Source organism: Myxocyprinus asiaticus, chromosome 25, assembly GCF_019703515.2.
Source record: "Myxocyprinus asiaticus isolate MX2 ecotype Aquarium Trade chromosome 25, UBuf_Myxa_2, whole genome shotgun sequence".
Lineage (NCBI taxonomy): Eukaryota > Metazoa > Chordata > Actinopteri > Cypriniformes > Catostomidae > Myxocyprinus > Myxocyprinus asiaticus.
Window position 1 is genome coordinate 14588572 of NC_059368.1, and position 23348 is coordinate 14611919.

The window sequence follows — 23348 nt, forward strand, 5'->3', positions numbered from 1 at the left end:
ACTAGCTTTGTTTAAGTCAAAAATATGATTTAATATGACTAAATCAACCTGACTTCGTTAGAATACACCTACAAAAGTAATTTCTAAGGATCAGTTCAGGTGGAAATAGCTCTTTAAGGTAACAACAACAACAACACATTTTCCCTTTTTACAGTGTACAAAGGGTAAAATGTATGCAATTTAAGCATATTTGGCATAATATTGTATTTAGTTTGTTGCATTGCTTTAATTTTATACAATTATGCTTGTGGTGGCTCAGCAGTTAAGGCTCTGGGTTACTGATCAGAAGGTTGGGGGTTCAAGCCCCAGCACTGCCAAGATGCCACTGTTGGGCCCTTGAGCAAGGCCCTTGACCCTATCTGCTCCAGGGGCGCTGTATCATGGCTGACCCTGCACTCTGACCCCAGCTTAGCTGGGATATGTGAAAAAAAAAAAAAGAATTTCACTGTATATGTGCAAATGTATAACATGTGATAAATAAATACAATTATTAATTATTATTGTAAACCAGAGCTGAGCCCTATGTAAAAATCGTATACAGTCAAGTAAGATCCATCTGTCCGCCTAGTTACATTCATTCAAATTCAATGTGGGGGCTCAGAGACTCCTTGAGATTACCCCCAGACTGTTCTTCAGAGTGTGGGGTCATACAAAGGTGAGCTCTCACTACCTCAGAAGGTTATTCTGAACTCACCAGCATTCACAGTCTTGAACTAGTGTGGGGTGAGTGCTCTGGATGACCAGCAACTTCACAACACATATCATTCTAGGTTTTAGAATAAGCCCACCCCATAACACAACCCCCCATTTACTCGGCCCCCTTATTATAGGAATGACCTATTAAAGAGCACAAGTAAACAAGATAAATAGTTTTTTTCCTCCAACCCTTCTCACACCAGTCAAGGCTTTTATGTATACCCTCCTTTCTTAGGTCTATTAGATCATGTTAATTCATTAAAGTCAAACTGAAGAATTAAAATGGTCATTTGTTACTGCTCTCTTTGTGTGGGCTTAATGGTGGCACATGGTGTAATGCCTGCAATTTGTTATCCTCTTCTTTCTGCTAAGGGTTTTTTTATTGTTCTTTTCTTTTAAAGCTGTTTTTGATGTAAAAACGGGAGAACATCGAGTTAAAGTTAGTTCCATGTAGCATAATTATAATTTCTAAAGGTAAGTATAATCAGTTTTACTGCAACAAACTGATTATAGGCATACATGAAAACATATCATTAAAATGACACTGTCAAGATATTTTCTGCTATGTAAACTTTGATCAGTCAGTTTGACATTTTACATTTAACTGGTTGTTTTTCATTTTTCACCCCCTATTAACCTCCATCATGTTTCCCTTGCCCACTTATCTCAAAGATAATCAGCCACACACACTCTCTATAACACACTAACAAACAAACAAACAAACAAACAAACACACACAGTCAGAGCTTGTCAGTGAGCCAAACCGTATGCCGTAATCCCTTTGTATTCACAAACCTATCCAGACAAACAATGTTTCCCACACCCCCAGCACACCAGACCTAAGTCACCTGCTAACCCTGCATTATAGGTTAAATAGCGACTACCTAGTCAAGTGAAAATTAAAAGCACACAGACACAAACCAAAGGATGAAGACCAAAACTATGTGCCAATGTGTGAATATATAAAGTCAATTCAAGAAAGCTTTACTGGCATGATTGTTAACATTTTACAGTATCGCCAAAGCATTTAAAGAATAGAAATATACAATAAAGTAAATACATAAATGCAATAAAAGCCAATACAAGTGTAAAAAAAACAATACAATGAAATTAAATTAGGTTTAAAATAACCACAATATTATATACATACTCTATAACATGCTCATCACCAGCTCTGTAACTCATCATGTTATGGATCTTGGCACTCTATCCCTCTTTTTCACTCATTAGGCCTGTAGTGGGCCGAAAAAGTATCTGGACACTTAAGTTACTCTTAAAATGGTGTGAATTTCATTGCATTACAACAAAATATTAAACCAAGTGCCATCAGCACACAAACAATGCTAGAAATTTCCTTAGAACTAACTTACTTTTTGGAGCCAATTTAGCTGTTACTTCTAACCAACTGGTGTCAAGATCATATTTTGTTTTTATGTGTGAAGTCCTTGCAGAGTAACCACTGTAGTTCCATTACATTAACCATGGACATGTTCCACTTAGGTTTAAAAACCAGAAAGTGTCCAAATAACTTTGTCTTGATTTTGAACAATAGGCCATTAGGCCTATAACTTTTGTTTTATAACTTGAAACACACTCTTTTTTTTTTTTTTTTTTTTTTAGATTTACACATTTTACACATTGAATTTAAACAAAATTCCATCAAATTGAATATTACTAATCTTTAATAGAATTTCTTGTTTTATGGAATGTTTAGCTTCAAATGTGTTTTTGTGCTGTATTTCTTTAAAGTGGTTTGATATTTTGTGATCTTGTGTAATAATGACATTCATTCATTTTCAAGTGTGGCTTAAGTGTCCAAATACTTTTTGGGGTCACAGTATGTCACACAAAATCCATCTTTTTCCACAAATCTTCCTTCTACAACCCCTAATTCCCTCTTCCCAAGCTAAGATGATAAGTGATCCATCCTCTATGGTCGCTTGGAAGAGACAATGCCCAGCAACTGTTCAACATCATCAGTCTCACAGGACATCCATCACGTAAACAAAAGATGATGTGGGCAGAGGACTATGTTTGTGAAATGTCTGTTTGCTTACTCTCTACTGCTCTTTTCTATCTTTAACCTCCATTTATTTCCAGACCTCTACGTTCTCTTGATGACTGCTGAGCGAAAACACCCACAGAGATTCAAGTGCAAATGGAGCACACAAACTGAGGTGTGGGGGTGATCGTATGGAATTGTGATGATAGGAGAATTCTTTACATTTTACTTCATCTGTTTTCCAGCAGGGAGGTCTAAATTGTATAATGTGCTCTACTTTCCTGGCATTGCTTGCTGCTTTTCTTCAAAGAGGATATATAAGAAGCAGGATTATTCTGTTGCTTATTCTATGGGTATCTCAGGCAATTGCAATGCTCAGAGATAGTTTACCCAAAAATCAAGACACTGCTCTTTTTTCCATACAATGAAAATAAATGGGGACTGATGTTGTCTGTCCCTAACATCTCCTTTAGTGTTACTTGGAAGAAAGAAAGTCAGGTTTAGAGCAATATGAGGGTGAGTAAACTGACATAATTTTTATTTTGGGGTGAACCATCCCTATAATGAACTCTCAAATTAAGTTTCACTTGCTTTGTGACCCCCTAAATGCATTTTGTGGATTGTGGATGTACCTTTTGTTACAGGAAAACCTGAAGTCTTCCTCTGTAAAGGGGGATTTTGAACAAACAATTCCTATGGCAATTTATAGACATGGTGGTCAAAGCCCTAATCCATTCCAAATGGATGTTCTTGCCGAGCATTACATTAACCTGTTAATTCTCAGGCTGTTTTTGTGAGGGGGCTGGTGGGTTTATTCACAATTAACCTGAATACACAATTAACTTGAATGGTCCATACTGGTTCATGATTGGCTAAAATCGAAAAAGCCTCAAAACCCTCAGCCAAATGAGTATATATTTTTTGTTTATAGTGCCTAGTATGGCTGTTTTTGCCATAAAAATTTCACCTCTTTTAAACCAATGAGTAGCTACTGTCAGAAAGATAATCTGTATAGCACCTTTAATTTACACACTCAGTCAATCATAATATATCATCCCAACTTCAATAGGCATGCTTGAAAGGTAAATTATATTGGTCTATTTAAAGCAACTTTGCACAAATATGCCCACATCTGAATTTTGGTTCAATAACATGTAGAGCAAGTGAGTTGCTAGATTTTATGATGAAAGTGTAGATTAACCCACTCATAGCAGTTACTTAGAAAACACAAAAACATTACTTGGGTAAAGTGTGGGAGAGGTTCAAATCTAGCTGAGATTGTTGTAGACCACATCAGGTTAAGCTGACCATGTCCTGGGAAGACCAACAAGATTATAGCTAGCACCTGCTCCAGATCTTCAAACCAGCCGATGTGACCTGCTGGTCTGACATTTAGTAACGTAACAGGGACTGTGAAAATCCCGTGAATAAAGTAAGCCCAACAGCTCAGTTGGATTGTTTTTACAAAACAGTCATAATGCTCTTTAGATAGATTTTGTTAATTTGTGTTGTGCACTTTTCCTATACTAAGTCAGTTTGACACTCCCCACCGAAAAGGGGCTGCTGTGCCTACTGAAATTGTGTATTACAGATGTGCAACTCAAATAAAGCATTATGATTATTTTTATTCTTTGAATACATCTGTTAAATGAACCTGCAACAATCTGATTATGCACCTTTTATTTTAGCTGGTACCAGTGCTTTAAATAGGATATCCAGTGACCAAGGTTGGCTAGTAACACATTTCCAAATGTCAAAGTCTCAGCTTTCAGACAGTATTGGACAGAGAAGACCATGTCAAAGTTATTGCCCTATGTCTATATTTGTAAGTACACCATCTCTGATCTGCAACAGTAGTAAAATGCACATTATGATTATTGTTTTGCCTGGATAAAGCAAAGCAATAAAACTGAGAGCTGTAATCAATGTTTATGGAAATCTGGGGATCTGGGAATTTTTTCTATGAAAAGAAATAAAACATAAAAGTTACTTATTGTACAGCACGAACACTATACAAATATCAAAGATAACATCACCATGGTATTGCATCAACCCAGTTTGTGCATAACTGCTGGTAGGCCATCAAAACAGTATTGTGTACTGCCATCATGTGGCGTACAGATGAAAACCAACAGGGATTTTACACTAACGTGTGTTTGACCCATTCCGGCATCCGTCAAGTTGCCGTAAAGCTAGACGTGTACTTACAACGTTGTTATGTAGTTTCATCAGAATCGAGAATCGCGCGTTTACAACTTCACACAGAAGTCACAGATAACCAGCGTCCGTTATCAGTTTAATTGTTTAACACTAAGTGATGTATTCGAGATATAATGTCGTCGGATTTAATGTTTGTGAATTCATCGCTGATGAATAAGGAAGTGGAGGAAGATATTTACATAGATCAGGATGGAGAGTGGGGTGAGAAACACTTACTGGAAATATCCATGACAGCGCATAAGCCGCGGGTACTATTAGAAGTATTTTAACTTTAAAATGTGTCTTTTCGGCACTGAGACGTTGTGTTGTGACCCATTTTACTGGTTTACTCAATATCTGAGCAACTGCTGAACCTGTTTCCCATTCATCCACAGCGATACAGTGAGACTTAAATTCAAAAACATATATTTAAATATCTGAACGTTAGTAATATTAAGGTCAAAAAAAAAATATATATATTATTAAAAAAAAAATTCAGTTGCTGAACATTCCAATATTGTTGGACTGCATTGTAATGATGTAGCTTTTAAACACGTCCATTAAAACTGATTTAGGGTTATTTGTTTAACTGGTTAGTTAATACACAGGTCTAGATGTATTACTGTATTAAATGGTGTGAATTAGGATGATTTAACTGGTTAGTTAATACACAGGTCTAGGTTTATTACTGTATTAAAGGGTGTGAATTAGGATGATTTAACTGGTTAGTTAATACACAGGACTAGATGTATTACTGTATTAAAGGGTGTGAATTAGGGTTATTTGTTTAACTGGTTAGTTAATACACAGGTCTAGGTGTATTACTGTATTAAATGGTGTGAATTAGGATGATTTAACTGGTTAGTTAATACACAGGTCTAGGTTTATTACTGTATTAAAGGGTGTGAATTAGGATTATTTAACTGGTTAGTTAATACACAGGACTAGATGTATTACTGTATTAAAGGGTGTGAATTAGGGTTATTTGTTTAACTGGTTAGTTAATACACAGGTCTAGGTGTATTACTGTATTAAAGGGTGTGAATTAGGGTTATTTGTTTAACTGGTTAGTTAATACACAGGTCTAGGTGTATTACTGTATTAAATGGTGTGAATTAGGATGATTTAACTGGTTAGTTAATATACAGGTCTAGGTTTATTACTGTATTAAAGGGTGTGAATTAGGATTATTTAACTGGTTAGTTAATACACAGGTCTAGGTGTATTACTGTATTAAAGGGTGTGAATTAGGGTTATTTGTTTAACTGGTTAGTTAATACACAGGTCTAGATGTATTACTGTATTAAATGGTGTGAATTAGGATTATTTAACTGGTTAGTTAATACACAGGTCTAGGTGTATTACTGTATTAAAGGGTGTGAATTAGGATTATTTAACTGGTTAGTTAATACACAGGTCTAGGTGTATTACTGTATTAAAGGGTGTGAATTAGGATTATTTAACTGGTTAGTTAATACACAGGTCTAGGTGTATTACTGTATTAAAGGGTGTGAATTAGGATTATTTAACTGGTTAGTTAATACACAGGTCTAGATGTATTACTGTATTAAAGGGTGTGAATTAGGGTTATTTGTTTAACTGGTTAGTTAATACACAGGTCTAGGCTTATTACTGTATTAAAGGGTGTGAATTAGGATTATTTAACTGGTTAGTTAATACACAGGTCTAGGTTTATTACTGTATTAAAGGGTGTGAATTAGGATTATTTAACTGGTTAATTAATACACAGGTCTAGGTTTATTACTGTATTAAAGGGTGTGAATTAGGATTATTTAACTGGTTAGTTAATACACAGGTCTAGGTTTATTACTGTATTAAAGGGTGTGAATTAGGATTATTTAACTGATTAGTTAATACACAGGTCTAGGTTTATTATTGTATTAAAGGGTGTGAATTAGGATTATTTAACTGGTTAGTTAATACACAGGTCTAGGTGTATTACTGTATTAAAGGGTGTGAATTAGGATTATTTAACTGGTTAGTTAATACACAGGTCTAGGTTTATTACTGTATTAAATGGTGTGAATTAGGATTATTTAACTGGTTAGTTAATACACAGGTCTAGGTGTATTACTGTATTAAAGGGTGTGAATTAGGATTATTTAACTGGTTAGTTAATACACAGGTCTAGGTGTATTACTGTATTAAAGGGTGTGAATTAGGATTATTTAACTGGTTAGTTAATACACAGGTCTAGGTGTATTACTGTATTAAAGGGTGTGAATTAGGATTATTTAACTGGTTAGTTAATACACAGGTCTAGGTGTATTACTGTATTAAAGGGTGTGAATTAGGATTATTTAACTGGTTAGTTAATACACAGGTCTAGGTGTATTACTGTATTAAAGGGTGTGAATTAGGATTATTTAACTGGTTAATTAATACACAGGTCTAGGTTTATTACTGTATTAAAGGGTGTGAATTAGGATTATTTAACTGGTTAGTTAATACACAGGTCTAGGTGTATTACTGTATTAAATGGTGTGAATTAGGATGATTTAACTGGTTAGTTAATACACAGGTCTAGGTTTATTACTGTATTAAAGGGTGTGAATTAGGATTATTTAACTGGTTAGTTAATACACAGGTCTAGGTGTATTACTGTATTAAAGGGTGTGAATTAGGATTATTTAACTGGTTAGTTAATACACAGGACTAGGTTTATTACTGTATTAAATGGTGTGAATTAGGATTATTTAACTGGTTAGTTAATACACAGGTCTAGGTGTATTACTGTATTAAAGGGTGTGAATTAGGGTTATTTGTTTAACTGGTTAGTTAATACACAGGTCTAGATGTATTACTGTATTAAATGGTGTGAATTAGGATTATTTAACTGGTTAGTTAATACACAGGTCTAGGTGTATTACTGTATTAAAGGGTGTGAATTAGGATTATTTAACTGGTTAGTTAATACACAGGTCTAGGTGTATTACTGTATTAAAGGGTGTGAATTAGGATTATTTAACTGGTTAGTTAATACACAGGTCTAGGTGTATTACTGTATTAAAGGGTGTGAATTAGGATGATTTAACTGGTTAGTTAATACACAGGTCTAGGTTTATTACTGTATTAAAGGGTGTGAATTAGGATTATTTAACTGGTTAGTTAATACACAGGTCTAGGTGTATTACTGTATTAAAGGGTGTGAATTAGGATTATTTAACTGGTTAGTTAATACACAGGTCTAGGTGTATTACTGTATTAAAGGGTGTGAATTAGGATTATTTAACTGGTTAGTTAATACACAGGTCTAGGTGTATTACTGTATTAAAGGGTGTGAATTAGGATTATTTAACTGGTTAGTTAATACACAGGTCTAGGTGTATTACTGTATTAAAGGGTGTGAATTAGGATTATTTAACTGGTTAGTTAATACACAGGTCTAGGTGTATTACTGTATTAAAGGGTGTGAATTAGGGTTATTTGTTTAACTGGTTAGTTAATACACAGGTCTAGGTGTATTACTGTATTAAATGGTGTGAATTAGGATGATTTAACTGGTTAGTTAATACACAGGTCTAGGTTTATTACTGTATTAAAGGGTGTGAATTAGGATTATTTAACTGGTTAGTTAATACACAGGTCTAGGTGTATTACTGTATTAAAGGGTGTGAATTAGGGTTATTTGTTTAACTGGTTAGTTAATACACAGGTCTAGGTTTATTACTGTATTAAAGGGTGTGAATTAGGATTATTTAACTGGTTAGTTAATACACAGGTCTAGGTGTATTACTGTATTAAAGGGTGTGAATTAGGATTATTTAACTGGTTAGTTAATACACAGGTCTAGGTTTATTACTGTATTAAAGGGTGTGAATTAGGATTATTTAACTGGTTAGTTAATACACAGGTCTAGGTGTATTACTGTATTAAAGGGTGTGAATTAGGATTATTTAACTGGTTAGTTAATACACAGGTCTAGATGTATTACTGTATTAAAGGGTGTGAATTAGGGTTATTTGTTTAACTGGTTAGTTAATACACAGGTCTAGGTTTATTACTGTATTAAAGGGTGTGAATTAGGATTATTTAACTGGTTAGTTAATACACAGGTCTAGGTGTATTACTGTATTAAAGGGTGTGAATTAGGATTATTTAACTGGTTAGTTAATACACAGGTCTAGGTTTATTACTGTATTAAAGGGTGTGAATTAGGATTATTTAACTGGTTAGTTAATACACAGGTCTAGGTTTATTACTGTATTAAAGGGTGTGAATTAGGATTATTTAACTGGTTAGTTAATACACAGGTCTAGGTTTATTACTGTATTAAAGGGTGTGAATTAGGATTATTTAACTGGTTAGTTAATACACAGGACTAGGTTTATTACTGTATTAAATGGTGTGAATTAGGATTATTTAACTGGTTAGTTAATACACAGGTCTAGGTGTATTACTGTATTAAAGGGTGTGAATTAGGGTTATTTGTTTAACTGGTTAGTTAATACACAGGTCTAGATGTATTACTGTATTAAATGGTGTGAATTAGGATTATTTAACTGGTTAGTTAATACACAGGTCTAGGTGTATTACTGTATTAAAGGGTGTGAATTAGGATTATTTAACTGGTTAGTTAATACACAGGTCTAGGTGTATTACTGTATTAAAGGGTGTGAATTAGGATTATTTAACTGGTTAGTTAATACACAGGTCTAGGTGTATTACTGTATTAAAGGGTGTGAATTAGGATTATTTAACTGGTTAGTTAATACACAGGTCTAGATGTATTACTGTATTAAAGGGTGTGAATTAGGATTATTTAACTGGTTAGTTAATACACAGGTCTAGGTTTATTACTGTATTAAAGGGTGTGAATTAGGATTATTTAACTGGTTAGTTAGTACACAGGTCTAGATGTATTACTGTATTAAAGGGTGTGAATTAGGATTATTTAACTGGTTAGTTAATACACAGGTCTAGGTGTATTACTGTATTAAATTGTGTGAATTAGGGTTATTTGTTTAACTGGTTAGTTAATACACAGGTCTAGGTGTATTACTGTATTAAAGGGTGTGAATTAGGGTTAGGTTAACCTAAATCTGAAGTTAATTTGATTGCCTTTTTCTGCAAATTAGAATAATAAGTGTCTTTTATGTCTTGACTGTAAAATTTATATTTATGTATTAATAATTTTTTTGACCTGCTGTCTTGCTTTTATTGTTATGTCCCAAGAGCGTTAATGTATGTATTGTATGGAGCTACAGAACTGAGATTTTCTTCTAAAAATCATTGTGTTCAGAAGAAATAATGGCATAAGAGTGGGTAAATGATTAGAGAATTTTCAGATTCTGGAACTATTCCATTAATGCTTATCTGATGACAGTCTAGCTTAATGCCATTAAAGCAATTTCTTTGTTGGCTCTACATTCTTGTTTTGTTTTTCTGTCTCTTGCTTGTATAGACATCAGTTTGTTTGATGACCTGGATGGTCTTGGGGAAGCTGATGAGCTCTTGGAGGCACTGGTGGAGAGTGTCGGCTATGTAAGTAAAAATGCCTGCAATGGCAACTGATCAAAATATTTTAGCTCTGCTACACAGAAGCTTTCAGACATGGTTAGATAGATTTATTATTGGTTTTTAGTGCATTAAAAAAACTCATCAGGTATTTGCAAGTTTTCATTTTAACAGTCCTGTGGATTTTTAAGCAGCTTTGACCAATGTTTAGGAAGAAAATGTAAGAAGATTAAGAATAAATGGAAATGGGGCCTGGGTAGCTCAGCAAGAAAAGATGCTGAATACCACCTCTGGAGTCACAAGTTCGAATCCAGGGTGTGCTGAGTGACTCCAGCTAGGTCTCCGAAGCAACCAAATTGGCCCGGTTGCTAAGGAGGGTAGAGTCACATGGGGTAACCTCCTCGTGGTAGCTATAATGTGGTTCTCACTTTCGGTTAGGCTTGTGTTGAGTTGTGCGTGGATGCCACAGAGAATAGCGTGAAGCCTCCACACGTGCTATGTATCTGCGGTAACGCTCTCATCCAGCCACGTGATAAGATGTGCGGTTTGACGGTCTCAGACGTGGAGGCAACTGAGATTGGAGTCACTACACCACCACAAGGACTTAGAGCGCATTGGGAATTGGGCATTCCAAATTGGGGAGAAAAAGGGGAGAGAAAAAAAAGAATAAATGGAAATAACTGTGGATTTTTCCTCCTTTAGGAAACCTATACACAAGACCTGAAATTGGACAATGATGGCTGGAGAGAAAATGTCAGCCCTCGATCAGGTGCTGAAATTTACCATGCACTGACTGCACTGTATTTCTCTGTTTTAAGTAGTATTTCAATGTCTGTAGCTGCACTGAATTGAGAAACTTGATATTTATGCAAAATGTTCAAATGTCTCCAGTCAACATTTGTTAGTATTTTTGTATTCTGCAGACATAAGACATCGGTGTAGTCAGAGATCACATTGAAAAGTTTTTTTTTTTTTTTCATTAAACCTGGAAATAAACATTTAATTGCAGGATTTTTACAATTTAAAAATGTTGAAGGAATATTTCAAATTCTGCGCTATTGCATGGTCACTAATCAAATGTAAGCAATGTGGTTTTGGCCGTGTTAACTCTTTTGTACAAAGGGCCATTGAAGCACACAAGATGCTCTTTGGGACTTTCTGAAATAGTGCTGGGAAACATGGATCCATACAAAATAGAAGCTAGTGACAACTTGTGGTCTCAGACTTTTGGACCCCACTGTATCTGCTCTCAAAACTTACAAAACACAATTTAATACAGTCACTCTGGGGCATGCCACTGTGATCCTTCGATGCTGATCTGCAAGGACGCTATGTTCTTTGGAAGAGATCTGATTTCAAGGTGTTTGCCATCCCTGTTGTCTCTACTCTCACAGACGGTGATGTAACAGTGGACTCACTCTCACCCAACCACACGCCTAGTTCAGTGTCCTCACCAGCATCAGTGGAGCCCCAATCACCATACTCTGCACTTGTGAGTCAAACTCCACCCCCAAATCTTTAAGCATTTCTGCCCTCAGAAATTAGCATATGATTTGTCAGTGTGATTTGTAGAGATGTTTTTGCACTGCTGTTGCCTCCCTACTGTTTACATATACTGCCCACTGTATTGTTGTGTAGTCAACATACACACATTGGCCATTGAACGATGGCCGATATAAATATTAATATAGCCTGTACATAGTACAGTTTGATATTGGCAAACAAGACACAAAAACTTGGAAATAAATATTTATTTTACACTTTAATTAATGAAAACATACTGTATGATAATATAAAATATGAAAATAACAATAAAAAATGAAAACAGAAAGAGTACCTTATTCTGAAAAGTTGTCTGTAAACAAGGCTGTCTGTAGTTTTTGCAAAATGACTGTAGGGACAGCTAACATTTCCGTGACTGTCAAGTGGGCATAATATGAAATTGGCCAAATATCAGCAAATAATCTGGCCTGAAAAATATGGACAGTATGTCTATCACCACTCTTTCTATCATGTTAGAGAATTAATAGGTCTTGATATATTAAAAAAAGACAGTTACATTTTCTGTCTTTTTAAGCATTTGCTTAATGACCTAAACTGTCAGATGCATGTCAACTGTGTGTTTGGGCTACACTGGGTCTGACAGCTGCACTGGTTCAGAGGTCAAGAGGACACAGACACAAATATACACCCATGTGAATTAGGTGTCTAATTAAGACCTCGGTTTGCTAACAAATGTCTTAATTGCCTCTTAACACATCATCAAACTAATTAATCTGTCTCTCGTTGAGGTTTTCAGTCTCATTTTGGAATATGTTTGCTGACAGTTCAAGGTGTATAAGCAAAATCACACAGTGTCTCTCGAATCTTTCACAAGGTTCAAAGAACAACTTCAATTCCACTATCACGCAAACACATTGTTCCAGTGAAAACTTGTACCTTCAGAACGATCCAACATCTCAATGTTACCCCACAGTCTTGTGATGAGAAGAACCAAAAAAAGGCTGTTGTACCTGATCAGAATGCATTGTATATGTCAAATAAACATAAACATAATTTTACCTTAACAGCATTTACCATTTTAGGATGAAGCGCTGTCTCCATTGTCCTGGCATTCTCAGCCCTCCCCGCTGTCTGTCTGTTCTGACTCAAGCGGTTGTGCTGAGCCACCCATTGAGAAGAAGCCACCCAAAAGGACCAATCAGGCCACAGAAGGTTGGCACTCATCTACATTCATATGGCATTGCTGAAACCTCTCTAGTTTCCTCATTTTAATAATTTGTTTTCTAATGTCCTTTTATTCGTAATGAAGTTGATTAACAATACTGTTGTTCTCACAGCAAAGCCTGTCCATTTATCTAAGAGACCCATTCATATGGCTTCCATACAGCCTAAACCGTTCATCACTGCGGTGCCCATCTCCCATGCTGCAGCCCCTCTTCAGGCTAAGACCATTATCATCCAACCTCTCCAGACTACAGTTCTACCTGTGGTGAAACCTCCACATGTCACAATTCAGCCAGCACCCCCTGCAGGTGAGCGGGGAAAAAATACTTTTTTTTACACCTTTAAAAAAAATAAAAAAATTCAGCTATAGAATGAGCAGATGGTATTTTCTCTCCAGTCTTTTTTTCTTCATTTACAATTTGGGTTAGTTAACTGTTAGTTAACAGTTAACCCATCTCATGCTATATTGCAGTACTTTGTTCATGCATACAAAAACCAGCAGGTGGCGCTAAGTATAAAGTTTTGAAGACGTGGATGTTTTATAGGTGTTTTGTTGCCAGTATGTATTAATTCTGAGGCTGAGCTTTATAGAATTATGAATGTTTTAATATATTTGTTTTTTTTTAGGGTTGCTAGGGAAATCTGATAATTTCTCTGTTTGCAGTACAAATTAGCAGGTTCATTCTTGCTGTGGAGAATGTTAATTTGTTGTGATCGAGCAGAATTAGAAAAAAACACTGTGCTGATGAAGTAGGCAGCCCTGTGTAGTGTCTTGAGTGTGTTAAGCAATGGCTGTCAGGCATCAATTTCCTCTAGCAAGCTCTAGTATCCGTTTCCTCACTGCCAATATAAACATCTGCCTCACATACCTGGAAGCACCAGTACAGCAGAAGACAAGAGTAGCTTCACGTCGGTAATCCTATCATGTAAGCATCTTGTCTGGAGCACTAAAGAGACTTATTGTTACAAATCTCTGTACTTTAGTGTGTGCAAACAATTGCTTCTCACTCATTTTTTGAAAACGGTATGATAGAATGAGGCCTAGCATGTCAGTGCAGTTTAGTTTATGAATGTTACGTCACACAGAGCATGACGGAATTTTACCCGAACTTTTTTTTTAATCAACATCAAGATTAAAAGTTCTGCTCATGCTGAAGGGAAAGTGTAAATTTTAGGTATTCTGACTGGTCATCATTTATATAGATTTTTTACGAGTATCACCATAATCATCCTTTTACCTTGTTCATTTCAAAGGGTTGTGGCAAATGAATTTTTAAAAGTACAGATGTAGTAGATGTAGTCCCACGGTTAATATGAGGTCATTAAGTCTACAGTACATTATAGTAGTTATAAAAGAATCAGCAAAATGCTGTTTAACAGGGTGTTAGGTAAGAGTATAGCACATCACTGCAAGACCTCAATCAAGTTTATTGTCATTCCAGCCATGCGCAATTATTCAGTGGAACTGCATTTTACAGACATTACAATAAACACTTGTAAACATCACTCTGAGCAATGCAATTACTTATGTAAACAGTTGTAGACAATAAACTGTAAATAATAATCTATTAAAACAATAAAAAAAAAGGGATTGGAGGTCAAGGATATTCGTATGTATGTATCAGGATACATACATTCAACTTTTCAAAAGTATTTAATGTCAGCTACTCATAAATGTAATTAACCCATTTGTGTGAAAAATGGTGGAATTACTCTTTGAACTGATTGCATTCTGCTTCAGGAATTACTTTCCTTTCTGGCAAACCACAGAGTTTTGATGCAAGTGGTTATTTTGTAGTTTGTCGAAGAAGTCAGTGGGTGGCTAAGAGATTAAACTTGTTGAGAATGTCCCCTGCAGGGGGGTTGCTGTGAATTTCTCTCATTTAACTCAACTCCAACAGCAACACGTCATGTGCCACAAACCGAGGCATTATTTTCAGAGAGTATTTATATGGAGGTCAGTGAAAATAAAGGTAAAATAACAACAAACTGGATTTCCTAGCCTCCAAAAATGTCCTTTTTTAAAATTGATTTATTTTTCTGCCATTGCTTTTATTGAGTGAATAACCGATATATCCGCCAGATATGTCAGCCATTATTTTGCAATTTTGCGATTATCTGCATTGGCTTATAACCGTGTTCACTTGGCCGATAAACAAAAGTGTTACATTTCTCTTTGTGTCACTTCCAAAATCTACCATTGATTTGTCAAGGGATAGACGTTTTTTTATTTTTTATTTGAGTAAATATTGTCAAAAATATGTTAGGCTGTCGGCCAATCTGCTCGCTATATATCGGAAACACCTATATCTGTCGACCACTACTTTCATTGTGTGTGCATTGTATGGATGCTTTTGCAATATTATATGAAAAACAATCATGGCAATAAAGTACTTTGAAATCGAAGTTGAATGAAATCAGGTTTTAGATTTTGACTGTCTGTCTGTGGTGTTCTCTCATGCAGGTCGACCAATGTTGTTATCTCAACCCACTCAGGTTGTCCAGCTCCAGGTGCCTCAGGCAGTAGCCACACGTGTGGTCACAGTGCCAACACTGGACAGACCTGCTTTTGTTGTTGCCCCGGTAACAGCTACTCCAGTGGTCCACATGATACCTGAGGATGATGTAAGTTTCTCAGAGTTTTGACAGCCAGAAATCTAGATGCATTCTGAGATGCTATTCTTCTCACCACAATTGTACAGAGTGGTTATCTGAGTTACCGTAGACTTTGTCAGTTCGAACCAGTCTGGCCATTCTTCCTTCTGCAGAACTGCCGCTCACTAGATGTTTTTTTGTTTTTGTTTTTTTTGGCACCATTTGGAGTAATTTCTAGAGACTGTTGTGCGTGAATATCTCAGGAGATCAGCAGTTACAGAAATGCTCAAACCAGCCCGTCTGGCACCAAAAGTCCTCCAATTTGATTATCTAATCAGCCAATCGTGTGGCAGCAGTGCAGTGCATAAAATCATGTAGATACGGGTCAGAAGCTTCAGTTAATATTCACATCAACCATCAGAATGGGGAATTTTTTTTTATCTTAGTGATTTGGACTGTGGCATGATTGTTGGTGCCAGATGAGCTGGTTTGAGTATTTCTGTAACTGCTGATCTCCTGGGATTTTCACGCATCTCAGAATGCTATTTTGAGATGTGGGTTGGCGCTGTTTTGGCGGCACGAGGGGGACCTACACAATATTAGGCAGGTGGTTTTAATGTTGTGGCTGATTAGTGTATTTTCAGGACACTGGAGCTGCCGCTCCGTTGAAGCAAAACTTGCGTGTCGACCTTATAGCACCATTCGTGTCCAGCGTCTTTAAAGGGTGTATAAAGCGCCAACCCGCATCTCAAAATAGCATTCTGAGATGCTATTCTTCTCACCACAATTGTACAGAGCAGTTATCTGAGTTACCGTAGACTTTGTCAGTATGAAACAGTCTGGCCATTCTCTGTTGGCCTCTCTCATCAACAAAGCATTTCCGTCCACTGAACTGCCGTTACATCTTTAATGCAGTTATATTTAATGCGTTATAGCTTTATTAAAGTTCAAATACAAATACAAACTCTTATATTAGTTGCGCAAAGTGTCCCAATCTAAGGGGGAGAGATTGAAACTGCATCCGGCTGAGGCACACTCTGGCATGGGGACACTCATCCCTCGAGCGTGTGCGCTTGCTGCAGCTAGATTATAACGTGATGGCTCGTGACTTATTGTATCAAAATACAGTATATCTGTCACTGTGCATTTCTTACCCTGAAGAAAATTGGCAATACGCAGCTTTATTAATAAGATAGTGTTTATTTTTTTTGTGAGTTAAAGATGGATTGAAGTGAACAAAAAGGTTGATTTGTTTTTTGTTTTGGCTTGTTTTCCAATATAAATATCTAAAACTCCTTTAAAACAATGTACATTTACTTTAGGAGCTATACTGCAGAAGAAAAAATTGTTATCTGAGAATATTGAATATAATATAAAAAATACAAATATTTTAAAATATCTACAAATCCTTTAAAAAAAATGCATTCACCTGAGAAGCAGCATATATTATATTTAGACTTGCTTTTAGAGAATAGATCTTGAATATAAGTATATTTTGTCTTTACTGCACTCGCAGAAGTATAACCACATGAAAAAATACACTTATATACAAAATACACTTATTTTTATCTCTTAAAGCAAGTCTAAATATCTTATATGTTGCTTCTCAAGTAAATGTATTTTAAGACAATTTTAAATGGAAAACAAGACAAAAACACTTGATTACAATAGGATTTTTTGCTGTGAATTTTTTTACTGAATTAAACTTAATAAAATGTATTTTTTCCTTTAATTCTGTGAATGTCATTTAGAGGTATTTTTTAAAGATGATTTTGTCCTCTTTATTGTTAGCAAGCACGTTTAATACAACCTTTTAAGTCGGGGCACAAGCTGAATAGTCGGTTAAGAGCTAATGATTAATCGTTGCAATAATCACCCGAATAGTCTAATAATTGTTCTAATAATCGTTAGATTAGTCGATTATCAAAATAATCATTTGTTGCAGCCCTACTCCCGAATAGCTTGTTAAAGATCTTTGGCCTGGAGTGTTTTCTTAGATTATGACAACAGTAACATTCATCAATAAATACATAGACTATATAATTTAGTTTACTGTAATCTGTTGGAGATTATTTCATTATGTATACATATAGACAACATTGTGTGTGAAAATACTTGCATACCACTTGTCTCTGACTTTTTCCTATATAAGAGAATTTCACTTTAAAATATTCCTCAAACTTGCCAGTAAAAGCGAGTGGAAAAGAAATCAGTGTCAGTGTAATAGAGTAATTTATAATTATCGAAGTAAGAATCGCTTGTGGTGTTATTTGTATTTAAAGTGCAGATGTGTATAATTTCTGTGTTGAAAAAATTCTGTAAAATAATTACTAAATCAGTGTCTATTCCTTGTGTATGTGCTAAAGGACTTTAAACTGCTGTGTGCAATTTATTTAAACGTTAAAATACTTACAATCCCTAAAATCCCTAAATCTACACTCAGCAACCTGCGGTGTGAACGCCCCTTAAGGTTGACTTACTGGAAACGTTTGAACAATGGCAAATGGGGGAGTGTTTGGGAGGCCTGTGTAGGAACAGCCAGTATTTTTACAATTCCGTTTGTAGCCACATATGGCGTGGAAATTACACCCCACAACTTCAAATAAATGTGGAGAACAGGAAAGATAGAAAGGGAACAAGAGTACAGACAAGACAAGATGATGAAAAGAAGAATGGACCCAGTCTTGCTTTGATAGCATTTACTCATCAAATGTTTTCTTAATGAAAAGCATGTGTTCTTCCACATGTGCTGTCCTGACCATCAGCTAAAAGCCCTACACAGACATGGGAAATTACTTTGTTTATAGTTGGGATAGAGAGAGCTGTTGTAATGGTGGGAGAATGAGAACTCTATGTGAGAAATGCATGCGTTTCTATAGGATTTTGCAGTAATGGCACTTATCTGGCAGACATTTCACTCTTTTCTTTTCTACAGTTTCACCAAGGTGTAATTGCTAGCCAAATATTTTACAGGACATTGACATTCTCATTAAACTAGGACATGTTGGCTTTGAAAAACAATGGCAAATCATTTTCTTATCTTTTTTTTTTGTAAGAATTTGGGTCTTAGAGGCCACTATCAGTCCCTTAGCACAAAGATGTTGCCCAGGGGCCTCTAAACCCAAAGGGCCCCGAGCTCTAAATCAATAATGTATTTATTTTGAGATATCTATTATAAATCCACGTAAATGTCAGCCTTATGTGAAATACCATTTGTTCGGCCAAATGCGTGCTGGACAACAGCAGCGCGAGCACAGACACTCGAGTGCGTGCTCAGGGAATCTGCGTCTCACAGGTGCAGCGCATTTATTTGATGGACTACAGAGAACAGTGTCTGATTTACAAAATGCTTCCAAAGATAAGGTGCAGTTTACCCTGGCTGTGTACAAAGCTGATGGTTTAAATTCATATAAGCGACAGAATTCGTGCAACAGTGTGGAGGACTTTAAAATATTTATGTTGTGCATGCATTTAATGTTTAATGATAAAGTGAAAGATGCCTTAATACCCTGAATATATGCATGGTAACTTTTTGTAATATTTAGTTAACCGCGAGAGTTCACTGTGGTGAGCAGGGCGAAGCCGAGCGGCGTCTGGGCAGAGCGAGGCCGGTGTGGCACGCAGGTGGAAGTCATTCGCCACTTATCTTCCCGGCCTTGCTCTGCCCAGATGCCGCTCAGCTCCGCCCTGCTCACCACATTCACGAATGGTTATTGTGTTTGTCGGGAGTTGGATTCGGGAATAAAGAAAGTTTATTGCCATGGATACGCATCCATGCAATAAACACAATCTCAGATTAGTATGGAATAAAGTGCACAGTGAGCTAGGAGCCTAAATAGCACAATACATAGATCTTCAAATGATAAAATCACATTAAAGCCGAACAAAAGTAATCTCTGTCACTGCCTGCAACATAGAAGGCCTATTCTTAATAAACGGAAAATGCGTAATTCTGTCCAGGCAGGTTCACTTTCCATGAGGCAACGAACGCTGCGGTTTATAGGACTTCTTCGGGATGCTTTGATTTTTAAGTGATTCAGCATTTAACTTGTGTAATTATTCTCTGCACACCAGAGCAAAAGGGGGAAAAACATTGGCTCACCATTTATCAGGCACTGAAACTTTGCCAGGTGAAAAACAATCTGGAATCATGTGTAACAGTCACATTAAGTCCTCTTTGCAACCTGAACTTCATCAGAATGTCGATTTGTGACACCAGCGCTGAAAAAGCTTGATGCAGCGCAACAAATGGTGAAACAGAACACAGGTGTCTCGAGATGCGTTTATAAATATTAAAGTTCTTTTAAACTTAATGCAGTGTCTAAAACATGCGACGGTCCTGAGTTGTGGCATGGTGCAACGATCAAAGACGTCCGTCCAGTGCATGTTTACATAGAAAAACTATTTAAAAACAGCTTAGACGCAGGTGTGAACAGTCCGTAACTCGCCCTGTAGCCTGCTTTGAAAAACTGACCCGAACCTGGCCCAAAACCTGTAGGTTTGTCGGGTACCATCGGACTCAGATCGGGTTGAAGAACTCTGTACACGTACAGAATAACCGAAGAGTGATTTTGATATTTGAATACCGTGCACATCCCTATTAATAACGCATGATTTTGAATCGGTTCATAATTAAAAAGTACATATAATTAGCCGTGTCAGACACTGCTACAAACTTTTCTTCCACTATTTGAAAATCCAAACAAATCTGCCAAGTGTCCAGTAGCACATAAAAGTGAACGTAGTCAGGTCTAATCTGTCCTTGCCTTAGCAGCAGACCAACAGTGAGCTCATACTCATATTACTTAATTTACCTTAATGTATTTCCTCCAACATTGATTCATCTGAAATCAGATTAATTTAACAGAGGTTAGGATTAGTCTCAAATTCCTGTGGAAATTCCCTTTTCCACATTGTATGTTGTTACAGGTTTCGTTCACAGCTCTTTTCTGTTTCCAAGTTCTCTGGGTAAAAAAACAACACAGCACCTGCCTATACGTAACATTGGTATGGTTCATGTGTAGGTTGGGTGGAAAGTGGTCATCCATGAGCGATGACCTGCTCATAGAAATACTGATAAACCTGTGCAGGACTTGAAGTAAACACCACTGAGTTGTGTCTGAAATTACTGCTTAACTTCAAACATTTTAACTGCAGTTGCGTGAGAAGCCACATTTAAAGTTTAGTCTGAGTCATCATGTCTCTATAAATCAATATTTATGTCTGATTTATGACCTAAATCTGATTTTCAAAGGGCATGGCATATGGTGACTTGACAGAGCCTCTTCCAAATCTTATAAACTATGGTCAGCCTGGTAAATAAAGGACCTTTCAGATTTTCAGTCAGGATGCTTTCAACAGGCTGCAAGTCATTGCAGTGACATTTATTTAGGAATTGTTACACCATGTCCTAAACAGGCATGACACGATAACTTGACCAGGACTCTTCTATCTTCCATGTCAGGTTTGAAACATACTCAAAACAAGTTCATAAAAATATTCACTTCTAGCTATGCGAGCACACACATTGTTGTAGTGGAACCACAAACGAAGATTTTTAGAACAAATTCTCAGCTCTGTAGGTCTTTACAATGCAAGCGAATGGGTGCCAAAACTTTGAATCTCCAAAAAGCACATAAAGGCAGCATAAAGTAATCCATACAACTCCAGTGGTTTAACTATATGTTCAGAAGTGATATGATAGGTGTGGGTGAGAAATAGATCAATATTTAAGTCCTTTTTTACTATAAATTCTCCTTCCTACTCAGTCAATCTCCACTTCACTTTCACATTCTTCTTCTGTTTTTGGTAATTCACAATCTTCGTGCATATCGCCCCTTACTGGGCAGGGAGGATAATTTATGATAAAAAGGGACTTGAATATTGATCTTTTTCTCACCCACACCTATCATATCGTCTCTGAACACATGGATTTAACCACTGGAGTCATATGGATAGCTTTTATTCTCCCTTTATGTGGATTTTGGAGCTTCAAGATTTTGGCACCCATTCATTTGCATTGAACTATTCCTTTAATTATTGATCTGTTTCTCATCCACATCTATCATATCACTTCTGAAGACATGGATTTAATCACTGGAGTCATATGGATTACTTTAATGCTGACTTTGTGATTTTTGGAGATTCAAAGTTCTTGCCACCATTCACTTGCATTGTGCGGACATACAGAGCTGAGATATTCTTCTAAAAATCTTTGTTTGTGTTCTGCAGAAGAAATAAAGTCATAGACATATGGGATGGCATGAGGTTGAGTAAATAATAAGAGAGAATTTTCATTTTTGGGTGATCTACCCCTTTGATGTGGTTTCATTTGGTGCCACTAGTGTCACCAAATGGAATTGCAAAAATACTCACTGTTTTCAAACAGGTTTCCCAAACTCTTCCTCCCATCTGCAGCTGGTCAGACAAAACAGATAGTCCCGCCCCAAACTCACGCCATTGGTTGAGCCAACATTACTTTGTTGGGCTGGTAAAGGTATATTTATTTTTTTCTGCATTCCGAATTGGATCGCACCCGGTTGGCTGTGTTGCCTTTCAAAGTGTACTCTTTTAACTGCGGACAAATACAAACTCGTTCAACGCACGCACACAATGACTGTTTTGTGATACTCTTTTAGTACATTCAACAGCAGGCTCATGTGCAGACAGTGTGCACCGATGAGGACTGTCCACGTTTCGAGAAAATCTGTGCCACACGCGGACAGTCTGCACAGACCATACTGATGGCGAAATTTGTGTCACACATTCTGTGCACAGAGCGATCAGCAACGCGGACAACCGAAGAATATTTTGGCCTTTAGGATGCTCAAATGTATGATGAAACTGTGCTTTTCCAATGCATTGGTCAAGCATTCATGCATGTATTTGCATACTTAGTGTGCTAATTAGAGTGCATACTTGAATAGCATTTAAAAGCCTCTACATACTTGAGTAGAGGCTCTTGAATAAAGCCCATATCCTAGAAAACAGAGTTTCTGGTCTTAATCTGTGTTTATGTTAACCAGGTTCGACTGTGGCAAGCCATTTTATTAGTAACTGTTTTTGTTTTTTTCGCCCATAGTGAAATCTTATTGGGCCATAATCCTGCTCCACATAGCTGTTATGTTTTAATTTCACTGCAGTATTTTCGTTTTCAACATGGACATTGAACATTTTTTAATGTTGGGAACTTGATGTGCCTGTGTTATTAATTGTCCCACCCATGTGCACTGAGCAATAGATCAAAAGCTTGCTTCAACTAATAGTCATCACCCTAGTAATAGTAGCACAGGGGTCATATGAATCACTTAAATACTCAAGCCTTATACTGCAGCTGAAATATTTACATTGAAATAATAATGTAGCACTTGGAGGCACTTAAAAAACACATGGGGGGGGGGGGGGGGGGATGCATTTACTACTTGTGCTATGAAGTACATCACCACATCACATTGCAGCTATGAGCTAAGCACCAGGATATTCATCCATTGCTAATCGTATAGTATGCTCAGTATGCACAGAAGCATTATATTATTTAGATCATGCTGTTAAAAACTTTGTAGTGTTCTGTAGCACAGTTGTTGTGAATGAGCGTTAACTGCTTCCTTGTTGCTTAGCTGAATGGACAGTGTATATGGAGTTTGTGTTTAAA

The 23348-nt window shown here is 36.5% G+C and overlaps 1 protein-coding gene across 2 annotated transcripts in view; it reads left to right on the forward strand.

The window, feature by feature from the left end:
- Nucleotides 1-4884: 4884 nt before the first annotated feature.
- LOC127416388 (cyclic AMP-dependent transcription factor ATF-6 alpha-like) overlaps nt 4885-23348 on the forward strand; it is a 60497-nt gene continuing 42033 nt past the window's right edge. For both annotated transcript variants that reach the window (XR_007893099.1, XM_051655727.1), the window contains exons 1-7: nt 4885-5119; nt 10323-10402; nt 11078-11144; nt 11770-11867; nt 12961-13090; nt 13216-13410; nt 15567-15727. Coding sequence is in view for 1 of the 2 variants with exons in the window: in XM_051655727.1 (XP_051511687.1) it covers nt 5032-5119; nt 10323-10402; nt 11078-11144; nt 11770-11867; nt 12961-13090; nt 13216-13410; nt 15567-15727 (819 nt within the window). In the remaining variant the exon portion in view is untranslated. The remainder of the gene's footprint in view (nt 5120-10322; nt 10403-11077; nt 11145-11769; nt 11868-12960; nt 13091-13215; nt 13411-15566; nt 15728-23348) is intronic.